Below are 26,920 nucleotides of genomic sequence, written 5' to 3'. Positions count from 1 at the left end.
CTATATTGACAAGGTTTACTGTACACACAAACCAAACTGTCCAGGTAAATAAGCTGTACTCCACATGTACACATCAACTATATTCTAAATTACACCGATATATTGTGGGTTACTAGTAATATATATTATAATCTTAACAATCCTTTACAAACAACTTGACATTAATTGTTAGTGTATATATAGCAACACAAGCACATTATCTTATACGTCAATAGGTAGGCTTTGATGTAAGCACATGATGTATATGTCAATAGGTAGGCTTTGATGTAGCTATGACTATAACAAAATAATGTATTTCTTCCATGAAAAAAAAAATGGTTTTAAACTCCATCGTTCTCTCAAAGGCTTTCCTAATTATCAATTTTTAAACTCCATCATTCTCTCTAAGGCTTTCCTAATTATCAATTTTAAACTCTGTCATTCTCTCAAAGGCTTTCCTAATTATCAATTTTAAACTCTGTCATTGTCTCAAAGGCTTTCCTAATTATCAATTTTTAAACTCCATCATTCTCTCAAAGGCTTTCCTAATTATCAATTTTAAACTCTGTCATTCTCTCAAAGGCTTTCCTAATTATCAATTTTAAACTCTGTCATTCTCTCAGAGGCTTTCCTAATTATCAATTTTAAACTCTGTCATTCTCTCAGAGGCTTTCCTAATTATCAATTTTAAACTCTGTCATTCTCTCAGAGGCTTTCCTAATTATCAATTTTAAACTCTGTCATTCTCTCAAAGGCTTTCCTAATTATCAATTTTAAACTCTGTCATTCTCTCAGAGGCTTTCCTAATTATCAATTTTAAACTCTGTCATTCTCTCAGAGGCTTTCCTAATTATCAATTTTAAACTCTGTCATTCTCTCAAAGGCTTTCCTAATTATCAATTTTAAACTCTGTCATTGTCTCAGAGGCTTTCCTAATTATCAATTTTAAACTCTGTCATTCTCTCAAAGGCTTTCCTAATTATCAATTTTAAACTCTGTCATTGTCTCAAAGGCTTTCCTAATTATCAATTTTAAACTCTGTCATTGTCTCAAAGGCTTTCCTAATTATCAATTTTAAACTCTGTCATTCTCTCAGAGGCTTTCCTAATTATCAATTTTAAACTCTGTCATTGTCTCAGAGGCTTTCCTAATTATCAATTTTAAACTCTGTCATTCTCTCAAAGGCTTTCCTAATTATCAATTTTAAACTCTGTCATTGTCTCAAAGGCTTTCCTAATTATCATGTTTAAACTCTGTCATTGTCTCAGAGGGAACTGTAATAGAAATATTAAGGCCAGATCAATAAAGAAATAAGCGAGCAAATTGCATATATGGTAAGTGATGTCAATGTCAAGATCAGATGACCGTGACATTGACAATGAACATTGATCATGACCTTCAGTTAAAATTGTTTATCCAAAACAGCAATGTTTCATATATTAATAACACTTAGAAGGCATTCCTTCATTTGGACATCAGAAACATGCACACTTTCTATTAATCAAATCTATGTCCGAACGATGATTAAATGAGTGTATGTGCCTACATATAATGAAATTAATGCCGAAATGTACAAGGAAAAGACATATCGTAGAAACAAGTGATACTTCGGGTCGAATTAAGATTTTTCTGGAGGTTTAGCTTGAGAGTAAAACTGCCGTATTAATGTAAAAATTGAAAATTTTACTACTTGAAAAAAATAATATTTTCCAGCAAATTGAATTTTGACGACCTAAACTTGATTCAAATGAAGGAATGCCCCTTTAAAGACAGAAATTATATTTGAGTATTTCAAACCATTCTTAACATGAAAATAAAAATATAACGGAATATATGCACCGTCTTCCTAAGACTGGAGCACTGAGAACAAACATGTGTTAATTGATGTGGCTCCTTCACTCCAGACACAACATGTACCATATCAATGATCAGTTGTACAAAATATATTACATCTAATTAATATATAAAATGGCACAACGTCTTTAAATTTCGCCAAGACTCGGAATGGAATTCTTGGTGGATCCTGCTAGGCTGTTGCGATTGAAAACATTTTGCTGGAACATTCCGACAGCTTTAGAAATACCGCCGTCTTCTTTATAATGACTTATCCAGGTAGTACCCTTAGTTTCAAATTACCCTATGTCACCCTAACCCTGTCTCCTTTTGAGAGATGAAATAAGTTAACTACTAATTTTCATAATGTAAATAATTTTTGAACAGAGCTGGTCATTTCACTTCTTTCCCTAATATCATATTTCATACAAATCGAAAAGAAAAGGGAAAATGATTTTGGTTTAATTGATCAGCTTTCAAAACAAGACTCTGATAATCTGTATTAAATTTACTCATTTTGAATGTATCATGTCAAGAATGTATACAGAATGTAGTTATCACATACGTTATGTAGCGAGCTGGTTAGAAAATTGTTTAATATCATTAGTGTAAAAACATTACTTCATGAAGCAATGACCGTAACAATTAACATATCTTAAACATTTTGACATTTTGATGATAAGAAGTGGAGGCGAAGGAAATGTGAAGATAATTTCATATCTTATTTAACAACATTCAAACAGGCATCAAAACGCACAACAAAAACTAAAAAATACTTAAATAATGAAAAAAAGTTACTACAATATAACAATATTCTGTCAATTAACAAAAATAATAAATATTTAGGACTTACAGTGCCTTCTCTATAGAAATAAAAATATGAAATTTTGCGGTAAAATTTAAATTCACCAGATATTAGTGTAATAGATGAAGAAAATCAACATTTTCATTCAATTTAAGAAACAATACAATTCCTTTGAACTTATCTATATCTTAACAGATAAAATTCCATCGGGTATAAATAAATAAGTCAACCCAAATCAGAGCTATCTCCCCTTCTCATTCAACATCCGGGTTATCTCCCTTAAAATCCTACATCTGGGTTATCCCCATTCCATCCAAATCGATTATCTCCCTTTTCATCCTTTATCTGGGATGAATCTAGGTCACAACCCTTCCCTGTCAAAACTATCGAGCTTTCTGAAATAAATCTGGGGTTATACCTTCCTTTCAAAAAAGCATTCGGAGTTATCAAATTTGTCATCCCTTATCTGGGCTCTCTCCCTTTCCTACCCAATACACAATTTCTGAGTCAATCTGTGGTGTCAGCAGTATTTTTTCATATAAGTAGAACAAGTACATTTACTACCAATAGCTATCAGATTTTCACAAAATATAATTGATATGAGTTAAGTTAACCACAAAAAAAAAAAAAAAAAAAATGAACTTCATTGTTCCGAAATGACAACCCTGGTTGGTTGTCTAGCCTATTTGGCAAGCGACTTGAACTTGACCAAACCAGTAGAAAAGTAAACATTATATGTCCACTGATGACCAATCTCCATTCTGGAACACATTGATTCATCAGATTGTGTTCAATCTCTTCCCTTTTGGGAATACCAGCTACAATGTCCTGAAGCTTGATTGTAATTATAGCACTCAACACTAGGCAACATTAATTAAAGTTTGTCCATGCTCTCTGAATAAACCCTGTTGCCAAGGAAACAGGGATAGCCTGCCCTTGGGCTCCGCTGACCACAATGGTCTGTGGTGCATTAATGACCTGTTGTTGTTGTTGTTGTTGTTGCTGCTGCTGTTGTTGCTGCTGCTGTTGCTGCTGTTGTTGGGAGACGGCTACGTTTTGGGATGTAAGTACCTGGGCCGTCGAGATGTCACTCTCGGAGGGAGCGGCAGGAATACTCTGTGTGGCAACAGCCATCTGTATGGGCCCAGCCAACGTGAGGCCTTGTGGCAGGGCCTGACTGAGATGGCTCAGCTCAATAGTTGAATGTTGCAGGGGTGTAGTCTGTACGGTCACCATTGTAGGTGTACCGGTACCAACTCGCTGTAGCTGGATCTCTCCCATCTGACGGTATTCCTGTTGAAGGGACTGGGTCAGCTCACTCATGGCCTGGGTCAGGAGGTCAGCAGGCTGACCGTCTTGACCAGGATGTGGCTGTATAGCTATAACTGTATCCTGATCGTACCTGACCACCTGTGTAATCATCCCGTCCTGGGTAGGCTGCTGGTCGGGCTGAGCTGGCTGACCATCCTTACCTAACTTCGGAGGAAGAGGAGGAACAGCAAATGGGTGCTTCTTCCTCTGATGCTGGGTCAGCTTGGCTTTACTGGCGTACTGTTTGTGACAGAACTCACACGAATGGGGCATGGTAGTGATACTACCTACAGTCTGCGAATATGTAGGATTGGGCAATCCGGGGAACTCCGGAACCATGGACTTCTTCCTACTGCTCATTGGAAGGTCTGCTCCAGGATGGTTCTTGATGATGTGAGCCTTACGTTTGGAACTGGACTTGTACACCTTTTCACAATACTGGCAATAGTAGTCCTTCTGTGTTTTCAGGATCGGCAAGTTTAACTCTGGCACTGTCTCCGGTTTGACATCTGGGTGACGCTTAGCTAAGTGATTGACCAACATACCTCGGCGTTTAAACCCATGCATACAGGTATGACACTTATATATAAACCGGTGATAATCCGAAGGAGAGACCTTCGGGATAAATTTCTTCTTTGAGGACCTGTTTTTTCCTGCCATTTTCACTTCGCGCTCCAGTGAATGCATGCGTCTAATGTGTTCTTTAAGTTTGTCTTTCCTCTTAAACTGCCGACCACATGTCTCGCACATGAACTCGCGGTGTGTGGAGTGACGAAGCATGTGGAGTTTGAGTTTGTCAGGTCGTGGGAAGACCTTGTCACAGTGGGGACACGGAAATTCTTTATTCGTGTGGAAGCCCCTGATGTGTTTCCGAAGAGATATGAAGTCAGTGAATTGTTTATGACATTCGGGGCATGTGTACACGCCATCCTGTGCATGTTCTACGACGTGTTCCTTCATCGTGGCAGTGTGATCGAACCCTTGGTGACAGATTGGACACTCGTAATATTTCTTGTCGCTGTGAGTCTTCAAGTGACAGGAAAGTGCCGAATTGTTCATGAAGCGCTTGAAACACACATCACACTGGAGCGGTTTTGAATCCTCATCTCCATGACACAACATATGACGCTGTAGTGTTTCCTGTGTGTGGAAGGCTTTCCAGCATTTGTCACATTTATGTGGTCGATCTCGGTCACTTCTACGTTTTGTTGTACCATGTTCAGCAGCATGTTCAATAAGAGCTCTCTGTTCCACAAACTGCGCATGACACACAGGGCATGCGAGTGTGCTGGAGTCAATACTGACGACGTTGTCATCGAGCCCAACACCATCCGAGACAGAACCGTTGTCGGTCACACCATAGGCAAACTTTCTCACTTCATCTAAGCCCACATCTTCAGCTGCGTGGGTGAGTGTGTGGAGATTAAGGAGATTTGAGTTGTCGAACGTCAGATCACAGTGTACGCAAACCCACTCCTGTCCGCCAGACTCTTTGCCTTTCTTACGATACAATGACTGAATTGTACGCCGAATTGCTTCCGGGTCGTGTCTGCGTTGGTACTTCTTCAAAGTTCTGCAAATAACACAACACCAGTCAGGCATATGCATTTTAAGGATGACTATTACTGTGACATAATTATTAACCTCGTTTTCAAATTTGAAAGATAAAAAAGAGCTTTAATCTATAACTTGGTGAATATGAGTTATATCACAAGCATATACATATATACAAATTTATGTGAAAAACCAGTCAAATGATTGTGTCTGATGTACATAATTATAAAACAAAATGTCAAATACAGACATATAAGTAAGGATTTGTTCAAATGAAACACACTGATATTGTAAACAACTAACAATTATGCAACTTCTGCTTAACGCTCAGTATTTTAGAAGTGTGGTGACTGGTTGAGTTCTCATCAGTATAATGTCACCGAGTGGGGTGTTTTGCTGGGTGCCTTTGGCAGTACACTTCAGTGAGGTAGCACTATATTTAGACAACTAAGGGAGACTACTCACTTGTTTAAGTAAATACTCGTAGACTTTTTCTTCCACATATAGCCAGTTGTATCTAAGTCCTGTAATGAAGTAGACAATTTATTAACAATCTAAAATCAATGCATATATTCCTCAGAAATATAGTCTTTTACCATTCCTATTGTGATATCAGTAATTCTACCTGGTATTGAAAATATAACACTATCCCGTATCCCACTATCCCGTATCCCAGATATCCCACTATCCCGTATCCCACTATCCCGTATCCCACTATCCCGTATCACACGTATCCCACTATCCCGTATCCCACTATCCCGTATCCCACTATCCTGTATCCCACTATCCCGTATCCCACTATCATGTATCCCACTATCCCGTATCACACGTATCCCACTATCCCGTATCCCACTATCCCGTACACCACTATCCCGTATCACACGTATCCCACTATCCCGTATCCCACTATCCCGTATCACACTATCCCGTATCCCACTATCCCGTATCACACTATCCTGTATCCCACTATCCCGTATCACACGTATCCCACTATCCCGTATCCCACTATCCCGTATCCCACTATCCCGTATCACACGTATCCCACTATCCCGTATCACACGTATCCCACTATCCCGTATCACACGTATCCCGTATCACACGTATCCCACTATCCCGTATCACACGTATCCCGTATCACACGTATCCCGTATCACACGTATCCCACTATCCCGTATCACACGTATCCCACTATCCGGTATCCCACTATCCCGTATCCCACTATCCCGTATCACACGTATCCCGTATCACACGTATTCCACTATCCCGTATCACACGTATCCCACTATCCCATATCACACGTATCCCGTATCACACGTATCCCACTATCCCGTATCACACGTATCCCACTATCCGGTATCCCACTATCCCGTATCACACGTATTCCACTATCCCGTATCACACATATTCCACTATCCCGTATCACACGTATCCCGTATCACACATATCCCACTATCCCGTATCACACGTATCCCACTATCCCGTATCACACGTATCCCGTATCACACGTATCCCACTATCCCGTATCCCACTCTCCCGTATCCCACTATCCCGTATCACACGTATCCCGTATCACACGTATTCCACTATCCCGTATCCCACTATCCCGTATCACACGTATCACACTATCCTGTATCCCACTATCCCGTATCACACGTATCCCACTATCCCGTATCACACTATCCCGTATCCCACTATCCCACGTATCCCACTATCCCGTATAACACTATCCGGTATCCCACTATCCCGTATCCCACTATCCTGTATCACACTATCCCGTATCCCTCTCCAGTATTACCTGTCTGGGTCAGGATGAAATAAAACCATGTAATCCTTCTGGTGATAAAAATAGACTTCTCGTCATTTCAATGACATGTACTTACTAATGATTAAACAGACTTCTCATCATTTCAATGACATGTAATTATTAATGATGAAATTTAAATAGACTTTCTCATCATTTCAATGACATGTACTTACTAATTATAAAACAGACTTCTCATCATTTCAATGACATGTACTTACTAATTATAAATAGACTTTCTCATCATGTCAATGACATGTACTTACTAATCGATAAATAGACTTCTCATCATGTCAATGACATGTACTTACTAATTATAAATAGACTTTCTCATCATGTGAATGGCATGTAATTATTAATGATGAAATAGACTTCTCATCATTTCAATGATGTGTACTTAATGATAAAATCAAAGAATACTCCGAATCGCTCGTTGTATATCCATATTATCCAAAGCTAGACTAGCGGGTATTGATAATATTACATGTTAGACCTGCGACTGCCCACGGCATCCATGCATTACCTTTTTCGGAGGTCGGCCCCTCCTCTTTAGGTATCCTTGGGAAAAAGAGGCGTAAGATTTCCCTTTGGCAGCATCACTGGTGCTTGGTTCTACAACTTCCTCTGTCGCCCCAGCTGACTCATGTGTTATGATGATATGACGCTGAAGAGCCAAGGATGTTTTGAATCGTTTGGAGCATTCATAGCACTGGAACTTATACTCCTGTTGGTCCAGAGCTAAAACACAAAAAAAATATTATATGATACAGAGCGTTTTAGTATTCTTTACAAAAATCCAGCTTGTTGACAAATTTATATTCAAATGAATAGTAGAGAACATTTTGCTTGTCGTTACTTCCTAATACAATCATATTTCTTTTGGTGGACTAAAATTTCAATGTACATTGTATAGTTAAAAGCAAGTTATTGATGAATTGGTAAATTCACATCACCTGTTGTGGCAAAAACAGAATCATTTCGGCTCACAAAGTGTTCAATTATGAACATTACTGTATATTTTATTTTCATATATTTGTTATAAGTCAAACAATAATTATCAGATTTCTTTAAACAATATTACCAGGATTCGGTATAAAGCGAGGGTAATTATCTGAACACTGTTGTTGGCTTACTTTGTAAATCCTGGTCTGTTATCTCAAGGGTCTGTAGTCCGAACCTCTCGGCATAGTGAGAGGCGTACCACACCTTTATCAAAAACGAAATATTAGCTGATTTTAACGAGACAATTTTTCAGTGAGGAGTCTTCTAAACTGGGAAGAACCGATTTCATTATCAAATTTTATAATACAAGCTGAATGATACTAATGGAAAATATAGCACTTTCTCAATATCCAATTGTAATATTATAATTAAAATACATTAGTAATTAACTTTCCATTATTTGTATTCATCAGAATGCAGCTGTAGGGGTACGAAGAGAAATTGTTTGCAAAGTTTTGTATTATGCAGATTCATACACGAAACTAAACAAGAGGCCCAGAGGGCCTGTATCGCTCACCTGGTTTCATGAGATATGAAACAAGAATGATGCTTAAGTATATTTGTCGCTGGTATTGCTATGTCAATATATATCATAAGCATTTTATATGGGTACATGTACATTGGTTTTATTTTAATACTAAAAATGCCAAAAGGTGCATTAATCCATGAAATGAAATTGACTTTTGGTGCGACCCCATAGGGATGCTACCACACAAATGTGAGTGATATCCATTGCTTAGTTTCAGAGAAGATCTTGTTTAGACCAATTGACCCCTTTTGACACTGCCCTCTGCCCCCTGGGGGGTCAGCTCCTTCCTTTATACAATTTTGAATCCCTACTCCAATAGGATGCTAATAGTCAAATATGAGCTGTTTCAGAGAAGTTGTTCATATCAATTTAGCCAAATTGACCCCTTTTGGCCCAGCCCCTCAGCCTCCAAGGGGTCGGCCCCATCATTTGTACAATTTTGAATCCTTAACCCAAGGGAATGCTACCAGTCACATATTAAAGATATCCATTGCTTAGTTTCAGAGAAAAAGTTGTTTATATCAATTCTGCCAAAATAATCCCTTTTGGCCCCGCCTCTTAGGTCCCCTGGGGTCAGCCCTGTCATTTGTACAATTTTGAATCCCTACCCTAGGGGGTTGCTACCAGGCAAATATGAGTGATATCCATTGCTTAGTTTCAGAGAAGTTGTTCATATCAATTTAGCCGAATTGACCCCTTTTGGTCCCGCCCCTCAGCCCCCAGGGAGGTAGACCCACCATTTGTACAATTTTGAATCCCTACCCCAAAGGGATTCTCACAGTCAAAATTGAGCAATATATATTGCTTAGTTTCAGAGGAGAAGTTGTTCATATCAATTTAGCCAAATTGACCCCTCTTGACCCCGCCCCTCAGGCCCCCCAGGGGTCAGCCACACCATTTGCACAATTTTGAATCCCTGACCCATATTGTTGCTACCAGGCAAATATGAGCAATATCCTTTGCTCGGTTTCAGAGAAGAAGTTGTTTATATCAATATAGCCCAATTGAACACATTTGGCCCCGCCCTTCAGGCCCCTAAGGGTCAGCCCCATCATTTGTACAATTTTGAATCCCCACCCCATAGTGATGCTTCCAGGCAAATAGGAGCAATATACTTTGCTCGGTTTCAGAGAAGAAGTTGTTTATATCAATATAGCCAAATTGACCCCTTTTGGCCCCGCCCTTCAGGCCCCTGGGGGGTCAGCCCCGTCATTTGTACAATTTTGAGTCCCCTACCCATAGGGATGCTTCTGACCAAATTTGGTCAAATTCTGATCAGTGGTTATGAAGAAGAAGTCAATTGTTGACGGACGGACGGACGGACGACGGACGCCACGGTATGGCATAAGCTCACCTTGGTCCTTCGACCCAGGTGAGCTAAAAACATTGACCTCAATACTGAAGTGATTCATAGTGACATCACTCACCTTGAGCTCCCCACGAGCCTCTATATTTTTAGTGACGGAAAAATAGATGTCTTGGCCATACTGATAGGCAACCATGTTTTGTTCTGCGTAGCTCTCGGCCGGTCTCACAAACATCATCCAATTGCATTTATTCTCGTCACTCGTCTCAAAATACATGATGTCTCCACTTGACTTCTCCAGCTACAACAGAAACATTAAGGTTTTTTTTTTTTTTTTTTTATGAAGAAAATCATCTAAAACTGAAAGGAAACATCCTGATTATATTTACTTTATAATTAAATTCTTATTTAACTTAAAGGTAAAGTATTGGGTAAAAAACTTTAACATAGACATATCCTGAACAAATTTGAATTTCATTACAAAATACAGTAACTCTCCCTTAAAATGAACAGTAAAAGGCTTCCTGGTATGAATGTTAGAACTCAAGTCTTGAATCATAATTTGCATGTAAATGGTGGTAGAAGCCATCCATATGGTCAAGCCTTTAGTACACGTGCACTGTTATAAATACTTACCAGTAGAAGAAATCGGGCTGAGCCTACATTCTCCCTGTTGGAAACCAGATCTCCGATGTAGGGACCAAATTGAGTTAGTTTGGTCAGTGGACGCTTTGCAAACACACCGACGTGGGGCGGATCTGTTTAATAAATGTGACAGTTGCAGTGTCAGATCTGACTAAGTGACGTTCCTAATAAATTAACTAATATTGTTAAACTTTTTAAATGTGGAAATTTGTATTTTCATACAAGAATTACAAGTAATAATATGTCTCCCCTCTCCTTCTTTGTCAGTATAGTTAAGTTGTAAGCAAACCCCAATATTCACCAAAATTTCAAGTCCCCCCCGACACCCCCCACAAAAAACAAAAAAAACAACAAACACACAAAAAAACTTCCAGTAAACAGTATGGAAGCACTCTGTATATGTGTAAATACATTTACATTGCAAAACAAATATCAAATTTTGTAAAATAACTTCATTCTCAAAATTCACCTATTTACTCTAGATAAATCATTTTTACTCCAAAAATCACACTTGTCAGAAGAAAATACATCTGATTTATTTTATTTAAGTTTGGCTCTAAACTAATTTGTAAATCAATTGGAAAACCAATAAACATTTTATATCAATTTCTCAAAATCTAAGGTTGATAATCCAAAAGTATAACAAAAAAGTAAGATTTATGTTATCTATAAGGTATGTGGGGGGATGTCTGTACTACAATGCAGTTATATCCCAGGCTTGGTTAAAATAACATTGATATATTTTGAGAAACTGAGCTAATGGCAAATCTTTAAGTCCAGATTACCAGTATCCCTAATTTCCAGTCACTGGACCATAAATTCTGGACGATATTCCATAAATGGGTGTGCTGAAATGTCTACTAAATTATCTAACTATATATACCAAGGTTGCTTTAGGATGGACTTTTCGAGCAACGGATCTAAACCGAAAACTTTGAAGAGAAATATGGATGTCTCCTCAAAACAAGAGATCCCAGAGGGATCTTGGTGCCCACCATTGAATGATCTTTATAGGTTCCATGTCAGATTGATCTTTTCTCTATAGCTAGTACTTTTCAAACAAGGGGAACCTATATATAAAATTTAAGATTTAGCAATAATGGCTGTCTGTCGGTCATGTTGTTTTCGGATTGGTCCCAATATGCAAAACTAGACACTGAGGGGAACCTACATATGAAATTTGAGAACGATCCCTTCAGTACTTTCTGAGAAATAGCAATAACAAACTTCAATTGCCAAAATCCAAGATGGCTGCCTGTCGGCCATGTTGTTTTCTGATTATCCTCAAAATGCAATATGCATAACCATGCACCAAGGGGAACCTACATATGAAATTTCAGAAAGATCCCTTCAGTACTTTCTCAGAAATAGCGATAACAAACTTCAATTGTCAAAATCCAAGATGGCTGCCTGTCAGCCATGTTGTTTTCTGATTAGTCTCAAAATGCAATATGCTTAACAAGGCACCGAGGGGAACCTACATATGAAATTTCAGAAAGATCCCTTCAGTACTTTCTGAGAAATAGCGATAACAAACTTCAATTGTCAAAATCCAAGATGGCTGCCTGTCGGCCATGTTGTTTTCCGATGGGTCTCAAAATGCAATATGCATAACTAGGCACCAAGAGGAACCTACATATGAAATTTGAGAAAGATCCCTTCAGTACTTTCTCAGAAATAGCGATAACAAACTTCAATTGTCAAAATCCAAGATGGCTGCCTGTCGGCCATGTTGTTTTACGATTGGTCTCAAAATGCAATATGCATAACTAGGCACCAAGGGGAACCTACATATGAAATTTGAGAAAGATCCCTTCAGTACTTTCTCAGAAATAGCGATAACAAACTTCGATTGTCAAAATCCAAGATGGCTGCCTGTCAGCCATGTTGTTTTCCGATTGGTCTCAAAATGCAATATGCATAACAAGGCACCAAGGGGAACCTACATATGAAATTTGAGAAAGATCCCTTCAGTACTTTCTCAGAAATAGCGATAACAAACTTCAATTGTCAAAATCCAAGATGGCTGCCTGTCGGCCATGTTGTTTTCCGATTGGTCTCAAAATGCAATATGCATAACTAGGCACCAAGGGGAAGCCTACATATGAAATTTGAGAAAGATCCCTTCAGTACTTTCTCAGAAATAGCGATAACAAACTTCAATTGTCAAAATCCAAGATGGCTGCCTGTCGGCCATGTTGTTTTCCGATTGGTCTCAAAATGCAATATGCATAACTAGGCACCAAGGGGAGCCTACATATGAAATTTGAGAAAGATCCCTTCAGTACTTTCTCAGAAATAGCGATGACAAACTTCAATTGTCAAAATCCAAGATGGCTGCCTGTCGGCCATGTTGTTTTCCGATTGGTCTCCAAATGCAATATGCATAACTAGGCACCAAGGGGAACCTACATATGAAATTTGAGAAAGATCCCTTCAGTACTTTCTCAGAAATAGCGATAACAAACTTCAATTGTCAAAATCCAAGATGGCTGCCTGTCGGTCCATGTTGTTTTCCGATTGGTCTCAAAATGCAATATGCATAACTAGGCACCAAGGGGAGCCTACATATGAAATTTGAGAAAGATCCCTTCAGTACTTTCTCAGAAATAGCGATAACAAACTTCAATGGTCAAAATCCAAGATGGCTGCCTATCGGCCATGTTGTTTTCCGATCGGTCCCAAAATGCAATATGCATAACTAGGTACCAAGGGAAACCCACATATGAAATTTGGGAAAGATCCCTTCAGTACTTTCTCAGAAATAGCGATAACAAACTTCAATGGTCAAAATCCAAGATGGCTGCCTGTCGGCCATGTTGTTTTCCGATCGGTCCCAAAATGCAATATGCATAACTAGGCACCAAGGGGAAACCCACATATGAAATTTGAGAAAGATCCCTTCAGTACTTTCTCAAAAATAGCGATAACAAACTTCAATGGTCAAAATCCAAGATGGCTGCCTGTCGGCCATGTTGTTTTCCGATCGGTCCCAAAATACAATATGCATAACTAGGCACCAAGGGGAACCTACATATGAAATTTGAGAAAGATCCCTTCAGTACTTTCTCAGAAATAGCGATAACAAACTTCAATGGTCAAAATCCAAGATGGCTGCCTGTCGGCCATGTTGTTTTCCGATTGGTCCCAAAATGCAATATGCATAACTAGGCACCAAGGGGAACCTACATATGAAATTTGAGAAAGATCCCTTCAGTACTTTCTGAGGATTAGCGATAACAAGAATTGTTTACGGACGGACGGACGGACGGACGGAGGGACGGACGGACGGAGGGACGGACGGACGGACGACGGACCACGGACGCAGGGCGATTTGAATAGCCCACCATCTGATGATGGTGGGCTAAAAAGTAAGATTTATGTTATCTATAAGGTATGTGGGGGGATGTCCGTACTACAATGCAGTTATATCCCAGGATTGGTTAAAATAACATTGATATATTTTGAGAAACTGAGCTAATGGCAAATCTTTAAGGCAAGATTACCAGTATCCCTAATTTCCAGTCACTGGACCATAAATTCTGGACGATATTCCATAAATGGGTGTGCTGAAATGTCTACTAAATTATCTAACTATATATACCAAGGTTGCTTTAGGATGGACTTTTCGAGCAACGGATCTAAACCGAAAACTTTGAAGAGAAATATTGATGTCTCCTCAAAACAAGAGATCCCAGAGGGATCTTGGTGCCCACCATTGAATGATCTTTATAGGTTCCATGTCAGATTGATCTTTTCTCTACTTTTCCCTTCGTCTAAGTCTTACTAATCTGTGTAAATTCAGAAACAGCCCTCTATAGCTAGTACTTTTCAAACAAGGGGAACCTATACATGTATATAAAATTTAAGATTTAGCGATAATGGCTGTCTGTTGGCCATGTTGTTTTCGGATTGGTCCCAATATGCAAAACTAGACACTGAGGGGAACCTACATATGAAATTTGAGAACGATCGCTTCAGTACTTTCTGAGAAATAGCGATAACAAACTTCAATTGTCAAAATCCAAGATGGCTGCCTGTCGGCCATGTTGTTTTCTGATTATCCTCAAAATGCAATATGCATAACTAGGCACCAAGGGGAACCTACATATGAAATTTCAGAAAGATCCCTTCAGTACTTTCTCAGAAATAGCGATAACAAACTTCAATTGTCAAAATCCAAGATGGCTGCCTGTCGGTCATGTTGTTTTCCGATTGGTCTCAAAATGCAATATGCATAACTAGGCACCAAGGGGAACCTACATATGAAATTTGAGAAAGATCCCTTCAGTACTTTCTGAGGATTAGCGATAACAAGAATTGTTTACGGACGGACGGAGGGACGGACGGACGGACCACGGACGCAGGGCGATTTGAACAGCCCACCATCTGATGATGGTGGGCTAAAAAGTAACACCATAGTCATGGTAAAGACAATATTAGATTGTTTCTGCTTAATGCATCTGAATACATCAATATGTTTGGATGTGATGATATTTTAACTCAAAATACCTGTTTTTTAAGACCAATGCACATCACATCTTGTAAGACTGATTATCATTATAGTGACAATTAGAGTGAAACATTTGACTAGTGGATCTGCGTCTTATCAAATGTTTTCATTAAATCACTTCTTTTGATGGTACGTGTTAAGGCTGTTTGCCAAACATGGAGTCCAGCTGATCAGAAGATATTTTACTTGAATAGTCCAGACTGACTTACCTGGGGGATACTGACTGATTACCTGGGGGATACTGGCTGACTTACCTGGGGGATACTGACTGACTTCACTGAGTCTAAATATCTGTAACATGGGAGGAAGACTAGCCCAAGCTCGGGACAGGACCACCTTGTCTGGTATGACCTGTAGTCTGTGTACGGGACACGATTGTTCATATGTCGTCATGCACTCCTCACACCCTGTAAAATACAATAAAAACTTACATAAGTCTGTTCTGTAGACAGCGATATTTCAACCCTTGTTATGAGTCTGGCTGGTCAGCAAGACGCTTGCTGAATGGTGGCCAGTCAAACTCTTACACGAGGGCTGAGCTATCTCTGTCCGAGGAACGGATCCATGTTTGATTATTTTTTCTCACTAATAAATAAATATGATCAAGTAGAAATAAACATCAATCTTTTTCGTCTGCGAATAAACAAAAAATTGTTTGGGTTGTAGCCTGTAGGGTTCAGGTATATATACTTACATAAACTGCTAGAGTTGTAATTACATAAACTGTTAGGGTTGTAGGGTTTCGGTGTGTAGGGTTTCAGTGTGTAGGGTTTTGGGTTGTACTTACATCAACTGTAAGGAGTAGGGTTTCGGGTTGTACTTACCGGGTACATAAACTGTTAGGGTTGTAAGGTTTCGGGTTGTAGGGTTTTGGGTTGTTGGGTTTTGGGTTGTAGGGTTTCGGGTTGTACTTACATAAACTGTAAGGATTGTAAGGTTTCGGATTATAAGGTTTTGGGTTGTACTTACATAAACTGTTAGGGTTGTAGGATTTAGGGTTGTAGGGTTGTAGGGTTTCTGGTTGTGGGATATCGGGTTATAGGGTTTCGGATTGTTCTTACATAAACTGTTAGGGTTGTAGGGTATCAGGTTGTAGGGTTTCGGGTTGTAGGGTATCAGGTTGTAGGGTTTCGGGTTGTCAGATTCGGGTCGTAGGGCTTCGGGTTGTAGGGTTTCTGGTTGTACTTATATAAACTGTTAGGGTTGTAGGGTTTCGGGTTGTCGGATTGGGGTTGTAGGGCTTTGGGTTGTAGGGTTTCAGGTTGTACTTATATAAACAGTTAGGGTTGTAGGGTTTCGGGTTGTACTTACATAAACTGTTAGGGTTGTAGGGTTTCGGGTTGTAGGGTTTCGGGTTGTAGTGTTTCAGGTTGTACTTACATGAACTGTTAGGGTTGTAGGGTTTCGGGTTGTAGTGTTTCAGGTTGTACTTACATAAACTGTTAGGGTTGTAGGGTTTCGGGTTGTAGTGTTTCAGGTTGTACTTACATAAACTGTTAGGGTTGTAGGGTTTCGGGTTGTAGTGTTTCAGGTTGTACTTACATAAACTGTTAGGGTTGTAGGGTTTCGGGTTGTAGTGTTTCAGGTTGTACTTACATAAACTGTTAGGGTTGTAGGGTTTCGGGTTGTAGGGTTTCGGGTTGTCGGATTCGGATTGTAGGGTTTGGGTTGTAGGGTTTCAGGTTGTACTTACATAAACTGTTAGGGTTGTAGGGTTTCGGGTTGTAGGGTTTCGGGTTGTACTTACATAAACTGTTAGGGTTGTAGGGTTTCGGGTTGTAGGGTTTCGGGTTGTCGGATTCGGATTGTAGGGTTTTGGGTTGTAGGGTTTCAGGTTGTACTTACATAAACTGTTAGGGTTGTAGGGTTTCGGGTTGTCGGATTCGGATTGTAGGGTTTTTGGGTTGTAGGGTTTCAGGTTGTACTTACATAAACTGATAGGGTTGTAGGGTTTCGGGTTGTAGGGTTTCAGGTTGTACTTACATAAACTGTTAGGGTTGTAGGGTTTTGGGTTGTAGGTTTGTACTTACATAAACTGTTAGGGTTTTGGGTTGTAGGGTTGTACTTACATAAACTGTTAGGGTTTTGGGTTGTAGGTTTGTACTTACATAAACTGTTAGGGTTTTGGGTTGTAGGGTTGTACTTACATAAACTGTTAGGGTTGTAGGGTTTCGGGTTGTAAGTAGGTCTATGGTGCCAGTGTGTAGTTTCATTCTCCAGCTCTGCTATCCGGGTAGACTTTCTGACCTGCCAGAGTAAACATTAACATTAGTCGACATCATATCATTGTAAACCATTCTGTTATTTACAGATCAGAGAGCCAAGGCAAAAAGGTTTTTTTTTGTTTTTTTTGTTTTGTTTTTTTTGTGAGACTAAGGCAAGGTTTCGTGTAGAAGCTGGTGGCTACCTCACTGATACTGACAGGGGTTTTCACCAAAGTTTGCATTAATCTGATGTTCTACTGATCACTAAACTATGATTGCTCTCCTGCAGTAAAATGTACAGGATATAAAAAGCTATATCGCTCCACCCTTGTGTAAGTGTTTGACTGAGCAGCCAGACTATTATACTTGGGTTGAGACATCCCTGTCCATGGAATACACTCACATGAAAATGTCAAACACTTAGTGGCTATTGCTTTGAATTCAATTCAATATTTGGTAGTCGGTTTTTATTGAACTTTGTTAATATGTCGATAGCAGGGTAAGATTTTATCTATCAATAGCATTATAAATATCAATCTTATTTTACATTTTATATTTTATTTCAAAATTTATATCAGGATAAACCTTAACAAGAAATATCTTTAAAAAAGATAAACGGCATAGTTTTAATGCTGGTGGTTATAATGTAAAACTACTGGTGAAATAAATTAACGAACTACATTGTAATTAATAAATGCGCAGTTTCAGCACGGATAACAAAATTATATCAGTTTGAATCATTTTTGGTGATAATAAGACTGCAAATGTGTCATTTGAATAGATGCATCCACTTATTCAGCTTGCATTCAATTTAAAAGGGACATCACAGTAAAAACGTTGCAATTTTCACTGAATGTACACGTTTTGTTCCTTTCCAGTTATGAAGTTTCTGTGCTGTTCCAATGTTCACAGTCAATCCCTATGTCCAGCTTGACCTCTCGATTTAGTTGGGAATCCCCCTCTAAATTTAGTGCAGAAATTATTTTTAAATCATTACTTGACTGTTTTAAAATCGTGGCAACACACGATAGTTTACAAGGCGATATCTATATTCCATCTGGGTTAGTTGGATAACAATATTATACACAGTGGTTTAAATGTTAATTTATGAACAAAGAACTCAAACACAGACTGAAGTTATACGACTATTTATTATACTAATACATTGGGCTAAAGGGCTATAACAGCTGTGGTGCTTAACTCTCTCTTGTAGATGACCTGGCCAATATAATTATAATAGATACATTTACACTAAAACTGAATTTAAGCTAGCGTAGACTGTATATGTAGCTATATATATAGAAAAGCTGTTCCTGTTGGCCAGGCCATGTAACTGAGTCGAGTGAACTTATTAGTAGATATAAACGAATTCTTGGGGGACTTACGAATTACAAATGATGTAAAATGCCCCACTCGGTAATCATTAATTGCTGCAGAGCGGGGTGCCATAAACCCTAACTCCCTTAATAAGGAAGGGGGAAAAACGGTACGATTTGTCCATGCTCGGAAACAGCTGGCAAGTGTTTACTCACTTAGACTGCCTTATGAATTTCGAATAGAAAAACAGCTGCTATAACCCCAGGCATCACCTGAAATGGTCGTGTGGTGGGGAGGTGGCGGTAATAATTTTTTTGCAAAACTTCTATCTTCACCGAAAAAACTGCTGAAGAGAATGACCAATCACGTGACTGGACTGACCAATCACGTACTTGCTATCAAGCTGACCAATCACTATGTATCCTCTGCTATTACTACTAACTATCTTACTACTATACATACATGATACAAGGATCGTAGATATTAGCAACAGATCGTCTTAGTTCATAAACAGCATTTATGTATAACACATAAATTTATAATAACACGTTCTGTACGGCACACATATATATTTATGTGTAAATAAGTGTAAACACTGTACATATAGTATAGTGACAGTAGCGAACTGTATAAATATTACCAAGTTTGTGGAACTATTACCGAGTTTGTGTTAATATTACCGAGTTTGTGTAAATATTACCGAGATTGTCATGACCTCCTATCAAACAATCAAGCAGAATACGAGCGGCGTCCGTATTACTGTTGTTTTCATGTTTGAACTGTTACAATCTATTGTACTGCTTCCCAAGTTTAATTCTAGGATTGTGTTTGACCCATTTTCCTATTATTCTCTTCATTGCGGAAGCTGTTATCGTTTTCAACCGCAGTCGATTCACATTGGAAGCCATTTTTGTTTCCATGTTTGTTGTGCGCATGCGTTTATCGTATATGTCACAAAATTTGCATATTCAGAGTGATAACCTTTTAATAATTGATGTTTTTATGTACATACATCATCAAATTTGAATGGTTATTGTTCAGAAGGTTATTTTTTTAAAAGATATATCCAATAATATGATAAAAAATACAAAATAAATATTGGTTTACCGTGAGGTCCCTTTAACTTTGTTTCGTTTTTAACTGTATATCTGCATTTTGCATTGACCACTACATTGACCAATCACATACTTCATCTTGACCAGAAACACCACCTGTCGCGTCATATCCGGGGCCAAAACAAAATTAGACGGCTATGCCGAAAAAAAATTACGGTAAATTCCCTTCAGTGCTTGTTAAATCTAACGATACTTTTTTTTCAATCGAAGGGAAATAACTACCTGTATCTGAGAACTACTGGGTGCTGGCATAATTTCCAGGTCAGAAATATCCTTTTCCGGGTCGATGTTAGGGACGAGGGACGTCCCAAGTCTCTGTAGAGTGGCTACGCTCATCATACTAGATGGTCCTTCCACTATGGATGATGAACCTACAATCCAGAGAGTATAATCATATTACTACGAAATGAGTAATTTAAGGGCCTTATATAGGTCACCCGACTAGTAAATTTACTTCATGCCTATTGTTTTGACATGAGAAAGATTTAAAAAAAAAAAATATTGTGTATTCAAAGCAAGAAATATCAATAGCTTATGAAACGCAGGTATGGTGACATTGTTTTGCTTGTAAGAAATATTTCTTAAACATTTTTAAAATGAATATCAATCCTAATATATAAATATTTTCGTGAAACATGTATCATATGCATCACCACCCAACTCTTACTAAAATATCAGCATCACCTATCTTTATCAAACATCTTCAAATTTGAGTTGGATAGAAAGATGGATAAAGAGAAACATTATATCAGTAGTTTGGTAGGGGGCTAGTGCCATTGTCATGGAGATTTACCTATGCCAGAGCTGTCAACGATAGCTCGGTCCTGAACATTGTCCATCCTTGCCATGGTATGGTGAAGGCTGCTGGACAAGTGTGAGGAGTTGATTTGATGATTGTGATCCATAAGGTCAGAGGTCGGATGATGGGACGGGTTCATAGTTGAGTGGAGTTCTGCATCATCCAGATTTGGAGATGTATCCACCATGTAATTCCTTACAGCTGTCACAAAACAGGGTCACAGTTCATAAAACAAGGTCAGAGATCACAAAACAGACTCCAAGTTAAATCATACAAAATGATCAAAGTTCATAATACCGGGTCAAAGGTCATAAAACATGGTCAAAAGTCATAAAATAGGATAAAAAATGTTCAAATGTACGTATGAAATGAAGAAATTAGAGGCTATCCCTGAAATCATGGTCATGAAGCTGAGTCACAATGAGCTTAACTTCATTCAACATTTTGAGAAATTAAGCAAAATGACAAATATTCTTGACATTCGAAGTAAGTAGCTGTCACATTACCTAATTTTCTGAAGAAAGTATTTAGTTACCTTGGAATTCCTCGCCATCGTCCTGAGTAGTATCCGGCTCTCCACTGATTGTCTCGTGTGTCGTCTGCTACAACAAGACGGAAAATTTTACTCAGTACAATATCAGTATATTTAGCAGCAAAAATCACTTAAAATAAATCTGATAATCCATCATTGAAGTAAATTATCTTAATATTAGGTGGGGTTGCTACCTTTCGTGGGGTGGATGGTATCATACGGCGTTCCTGTGTCGGCGGCCCCGTGATGGAGGAGATACCGTTATCTTGTTCCCTCTCGACCATGTGACCGTTGTGTCCATGAGAAATGAGTGCTGCTCCTCCTGTACTGGACACAGCCTCACTGTGAGAGTATGATGACATGGAGGTCACATGACCTACAGGATAGCGCGGGACACTTGTCACCTAGAGAAAGAGACTCAAAATGTGAACTTGAAAGATCAAGTGATGGATAGTATTGCAACAGCAATACAAAGTCCCCTGCCTGAGCTAGAAGTGCACCTATTCATTTCCAATTTTTTTTAAATGGTTTTTCAAGAAAAGTGGGATGCACAACTACATGTTATACTGATCATGTATACCAAGTTTCGTTAAGATCTGAGTAGTACTTTAGAAGGAGTTGTCCGGACAACTGTTGCGTGACAGACAGACAGACGGACGGACAGAGAGAAGGACGGAGGGTAAACCTACAGTCCCCCCCTTTTTCAAACGGCAGGGGACTAAAAAGAAGTTATAAGAAAACATGAGCATTGTAACGAAATTTGTATATAACAAGTAACAAATAAGCAAGCTATCGGAAGCTCTATTGAACTAGCCTGCAGTAATCAAATACCTCATAGCCTTCAAAATCAAGGACAAAAAAACACGTTTTAGGGTCAGAAAGAAAGAAATCAGAAAGAAATGCATTTGCCAACAACCTTGTACATTTTTTTTCTCTAATTACAGTTTGATATAGATATATTCTCACATTCAGATTAGCACATTTTACTTTTTTTCAGTTAAATACTTTCTCATATTTTCTTCGTTTTTCATTCATATATATCTTGAAAAATTTGGTTTTCAACACACAGGTTATGATTTAAAATAAGCATGCTGGGTATAGCTAAAGCAATACTTGTCCCTTACCGGCACCCGCTAAAATGGTATCAGTGACCTTGACCAAAAAACTCTGAAACTCGACCTTGATGTATATGTAGGTACTCATACTAAAGTTACATACCATCTTTCATCAACATACCTAGAAGCATGGCTGAGAAAAGTGAAGAAAGCCGAGTGGACAGACAGACAGACAGACAGACAGAGAGACGGACAGACGGGAAGGAAACCTATAGTCCCCCGGTTTTACTGATAGGGTACTATTAACTTTAAGTATTATGATTATTTCCATTACATCTAAGCATTCCATTGATGACTTTCAGCATTCAAGCCTTACTACACACGCTTACCGGTGCCAGAATGGTGTGCGTCTGCTGTTGATGCTGCTGGTCTGGGTTAGCCATACTGATCGCCGATTGGCTGACTGTACAGTCAACAGGGGAGATAACTCTCTGTACTGCCATCACACGCTGATGGTCGGAATTCATGACAACATGGGAAACATAACCCTTTAATAAAAAGAAAAATATTTTTGATGCCACTGACACGGCCAAGAATCTCCTACAAAACTTTACCCTTTCAGGGTGAAATTATGTCATAGTGACTTCAAAGGAGAGATCACTAAAGGAACGATTGTATTCTGAAATGATTTTTTTTTAGAAATAACTGCTGCAAAATTTTCCATAAAAAATTTGATAAACACAAGAAAATAAGTCCCAGAGACGGAGGTCATTTTATCAAACCATATCAAGGGAAGGTAACTCACTGGACCAAGTGTACTGCTGTCAACAGATGGCGCTGCCAACATCCCGGATACCTCTGCCTGCATCCCGGAGTATGAAGAAATGGGATCACTGCCTGTGGGAACCTCTCGTGTTTCCCGGTACTCATTCACTGGAGAGATTCGCTCATATGATGACTGGGGCGCCTGGTAGGACTGGGGGTCTGAGGCCGAAATGTATGCATCGGGGAATGGCACCCTGGGAAATATGTCAAATCATTTCAGTGTGGAAATCATTTTTGTAACTTTAAATATCGTATTCGTCCTAATGCGTGCACTGTGCACTTACAAATAAAAGATAATAAAATCATGTTCACACTAATTTCTGTGTGAAATTTCAGTAAAAATTAACTTACTCTTTCATTTACATACCTTAATTATCATAGATTGACTTTAATATTTTTTTTTTTTCATTCGTAGCTTTTTTATTGTAGATTGAGCTATAAAGTTAAAAACAGACACCTTTTGGCCTAAACTGTTATACCCGTAATAACAAAGTGTTAATATTTACAAGGGGCCGCGGTGGCCGAGTTGTTAAGGTGTCCCGCCACTTTAACACTAGCCCTCCACCTCTGGGTTGTGAGAAATTTTGAAACCTACATGGGGCAGTTGCCAGGTACCGACCGTAGGTTGGTGGTTTTTCTCCGGGTACTCCGGCTTTCCTCCACCTCCAAAACTTGGCACGTCCTTAAATGACCCTGGCTGTTAATAGGACGTTAAACAAAAAAAAAAAACAAAAAAAAAAGTTCATATATACCTGCTTTGTGAGTATGGTGCTCCATATTGTAGACGGGAGTAATTTGGAGCAGAGACTCGTGTTGACGTAGCTGATGACGAGGCGTAGGCTGATGATGCTGACGCAGCATAGGACGCTGCTCCAGAGGTAAAGGCCACGCCCACATCCTGTGGGTAACGTGGCCCCTGCGTTGACTCGGGCGGTGTCCAAACATCATTCCTGTTGGAGTGGTTCTCACCATCCATTCTTCTTAAAGGTTAGAGGTCACAGATCAGAAGGCAGGAAAGAGGCTAGCTGACTTTTGACTAGGGCATGGTTAGTCCATCTCAACATGACATTCCCAACAGCACTATCTGGAAAGAGTACATGAGCAACATGGGGTCTTAGTCAAAGGAAGAATATCATACTTTTGTAGAATAGCTGTTTGAACATGTACAGTAGAGATTTTGGATGGTGTTGTATTTAGAGGGAGAACTTAGAGAGGATGGGTTGGTTTGTTTGGACTTCAAGTAGAATATGTATTATCTTTAATAGAATATGTTATTAATTTATTATGATATATTTTGGAATGGTTTTTTTTGTGGTTATTTTTTTAATGAGTTAAAATTGAGGAGAAATCAAGCTTTTAAAACTTAAATTGGTATTGTCTTATTACCTATAAAACTAAACAGAATGAGACTTTCTTTTAAAATTGCTATAAATCTGCAGTATTTGTGTCAATAAATTAATTAAAAGGAATATATATATACATGTATATGAAAACTTATACCAGCTTTCCATTTACCTCGACCTAGTGAACTGATTAGAGCTCAAATTGATCATGCCACTTAGTTTATTATTTTTCTTAATTCTCAATAATTTTAATCAAGAGGCCTACAGTCAAGAGGCCGATGTAAAGTATATAGTGATAACTGTAGTATCTAATCAAACAAAGACCCTGTGAATACCTCAGTAATTAAACATTTAAATTTATTATTAAAACATGTTGAAAACTTTTATTGTGTTGTTGTTTTTTTTCAGTGGACTATTCACTTATAATTAATTGATGTCAACTAACTTCACTAGTCACATGTATATATATGTAGGTGGATCAGAGAGAAGTTAGATATTGTTGTGTACGACGTACAATGTCTACAGATAGCTATAGGTGTACATGTGCATTTTCTATGATGATGGGTGTTCAATATAGGAATTTGGCGTTTTATATCATTTAATAGTTAATTATACAAAATATACTAGGCAAAAATTATCACTCTACATGAAATCAAGAATTTTATTCCATCATACATCCCTGATATAAGAGATATTGAGTGTTTTTTTTAAGCATGGTCCACAGGTGCCTGACTCGTTTATAAAATAATAACATATAAGAGTACAGTTGTAGCGGAACTGGACTGGGTCGATCATCAACGACCAGGTAGCTCAGTGGTAGAGCGTCTGTCTAGAGTTCGGAGGGTCCCGGGTTCGAACCCTGGTCTGGCTGCTACATTCTCTCCTCTCCTGTTACATAATTGGCGAGCTTGCCTAGCCTTGTTTAAAACATTAGGAGTATGCTAATTAGCAAGGGGAAATCTGAATTTGTGGTCTTCGTGGGCGAAGACTTAAAAAAGGACGGAGGAATGTAGTGGAACTGGACTGGTTCGATCATCGGTGACCAGGTAGCTCAGTGATAGAGTGTCCGTGTAGTGTTTGGAGGTCCTGGGTTCGAACCCCGGTCTGGCTGCGACATTTTCTCCTCTCCTGTTACATAGTTATATATGTACTCTTATATGTTATTATTTTATAAAACGAGTCGGGGCACCTCTGCATGGCCTAGTTTTATTGTTGATATAAATATATTTTCTTCATTTTAAAGAACTCCATCTGTCAACATATTGATGAAATCTTACGTTCTCGATATCAAAAAGTAGGACTAGGTTTACCATTTTCTTGAAATACTTTTGTATAGGTCAGCGAGTTATTCACTGATAGGACCTAATATGTCTGATTAATATGGTTTTAATATTAAGATTTAATTAGATTTGACCAGGATGTGAATAATTAAAAGAAAACTTTGAATTTGTGTCCTTGAAAATACCTCAAACGTTCACAACAATAAGGCGAGCTATAGAATTAACCATTATTAGAACCTAATTATAGAGTTCTATTTTGTTTTATTAGATATGTAAACAAACTGTTACATATTTTTCCGAATTGATAGTTATCCAAACGAATGATAACTCTTTTTTTAGTTTCTTTTCATTAATTGGCTGTTTGTAACTCCGAAAGCTTTCCATGAAAACTGGTGACATTCTGCACTCTCGAAAACCCAAAGGAGATTACGAGAGACCCAGGCCAAAATTGGAATGACCCACGACCACCCCCACCACTGGTTTCGTCAGGGCGACCGAACAACGAAGAAGGGGTGGGCGGCCATATTGCGTATTATAAACCACCATTTTGCCCATCATTCGCCGACAGAAATAAATTATGATAATGGTTAATTCTGTCATAGAAAGCACTGTTCTTTTTATTTCAGTGATAATTTGACAAAGTAATAATCTCGGCCGTGATTTAAACCAGGGGCGTAAAAGGAGTTGACCATTTTCACCCTACGATGGAATGTTCAATCGGGTTGTCCCATTCTGCACAAAATAACATTTTGGAATGACCTGGAATATCCCAACGTGTAGGGGACGAGGAAAACGTCACTCCGTCTGACAAGTACGCGGGTAACTTGCATACTGGAAATGTCAAACCTTTCAGAATTACACATAGACTGATATGGCGACAATTTCATGCAATAAAATTAGTTCATTCACGAGTTATTTTATAGTTAAATGATAGAATAAAATGTAACAATTGACCTACCTGTGGTTTCCAACTTCTCGCCATATCTCGTCAAAGTCACGTGCCGGGATTGACTACAGAAATTGTTTAAACATGGCTGCTCCCATGATTGTTGTTTACATTGTGAATGGATAGCTTCATTATCGACAAAGAAGACATGGATTCAGGTACCCACAAACATGGACTTTATAGATGGAAAACCCAAACTGATTCTCGACTCTACTCGAGATCACAG

The 26,920-nt window shown here is 38.7% G+C and overlaps 2 protein-coding genes and 1 long non-coding RNA gene across 5 annotated transcripts in view; 2 read left to right on the top strand and 1 right to left on the bottom strand.

Moving 5' to 3' along the window:
* Positions 1–568: 568 nt before the first annotated feature.
* Positions 569–26,742, bottom strand: LOC117340145 (PR domain zinc finger protein 10-like). Of its 2 annotated transcripts, none has more exons than XM_033901913.1 (16): positions 26,707–26,742; positions 23,878–24,209; positions 23,106–23,319; positions 22,690–22,848; positions 21,440–21,649; positions 21,249–21,315; positions 20,708–20,914; positions 20,137–20,285; positions 17,426–17,525; positions 15,533–15,685; positions 10,757–10,878; positions 10,242–10,421; positions 8,417–8,489; positions 7,807–8,021; positions 5,948–6,006; positions 569–5,501 (listed from the first exon to the last, which is right to left on the bottom strand). In XM_033901913.1, exons 2-16 carry the CDS (start codon positions 24,099–24,101, stop codon positions 3,488–3,490), a joined length of 4,146 nt encoding a protein of 1,381 aa, XP_033757804.1. In that variant the 5' UTR covers positions 24,102–24,209; positions 26,707–26,742; the 3' UTR covers positions 569–3,487. The 2 variants fall into 2 exon arrangements, with proteins under 2 accessions (XP_033757804.1, XP_033757805.1); XM_033901914.1 differs by having other exon boundaries at positions 21,249–21,312.
* On the top strand, positions 15,710–17,355 carry LOC117340149. Of its 2 annotated transcripts, none has more exons than XR_004535368.1 (5): positions 15,710–16,025; positions 16,078–16,617; positions 16,864–16,917; positions 16,961–17,151; positions 17,251–17,355. It is a non-coding gene; the product is annotated as an uncharacterized LOC117340149 (long non-coding RNA). The 2 variants fall into 2 exon arrangements; XR_004535369.1 differs by lacking the exon at positions 17,251–17,355 and having other exon boundaries at positions 16,961–17,053; positions 17,113–17,207.
* LOC117340148 (coiled-coil domain-containing protein 191-like) overlaps positions 26,404–26,920 on the top strand; it is a 31,051-nt gene continuing 30,534 nt past the window's right edge. The window contains exon 1 of the mRNA XM_033901915.1: positions 26,404–26,920. Within this exon, the coding sequence (XP_033757806.1) occupies positions 26,813–26,920 (108 nt within the window). The 5' untranslated portion in view covers positions 26,404–26,812.

This window comes from Pecten maximus, chromosome 13 (genome assembly GCF_902652985.1).
Source record: "Pecten maximus chromosome 13, xPecMax1.1, whole genome shotgun sequence".
In the NCBI taxonomy this organism is placed as follows: Eukaryota; Metazoa; Mollusca; class Bivalvia; order Pectinida; family Pectinidae; genus Pecten; species Pecten maximus.
Note: the sequence above shows the minus strand (reverse complement) of the source record. Positions and strands in the feature narration are given on the sequence as shown.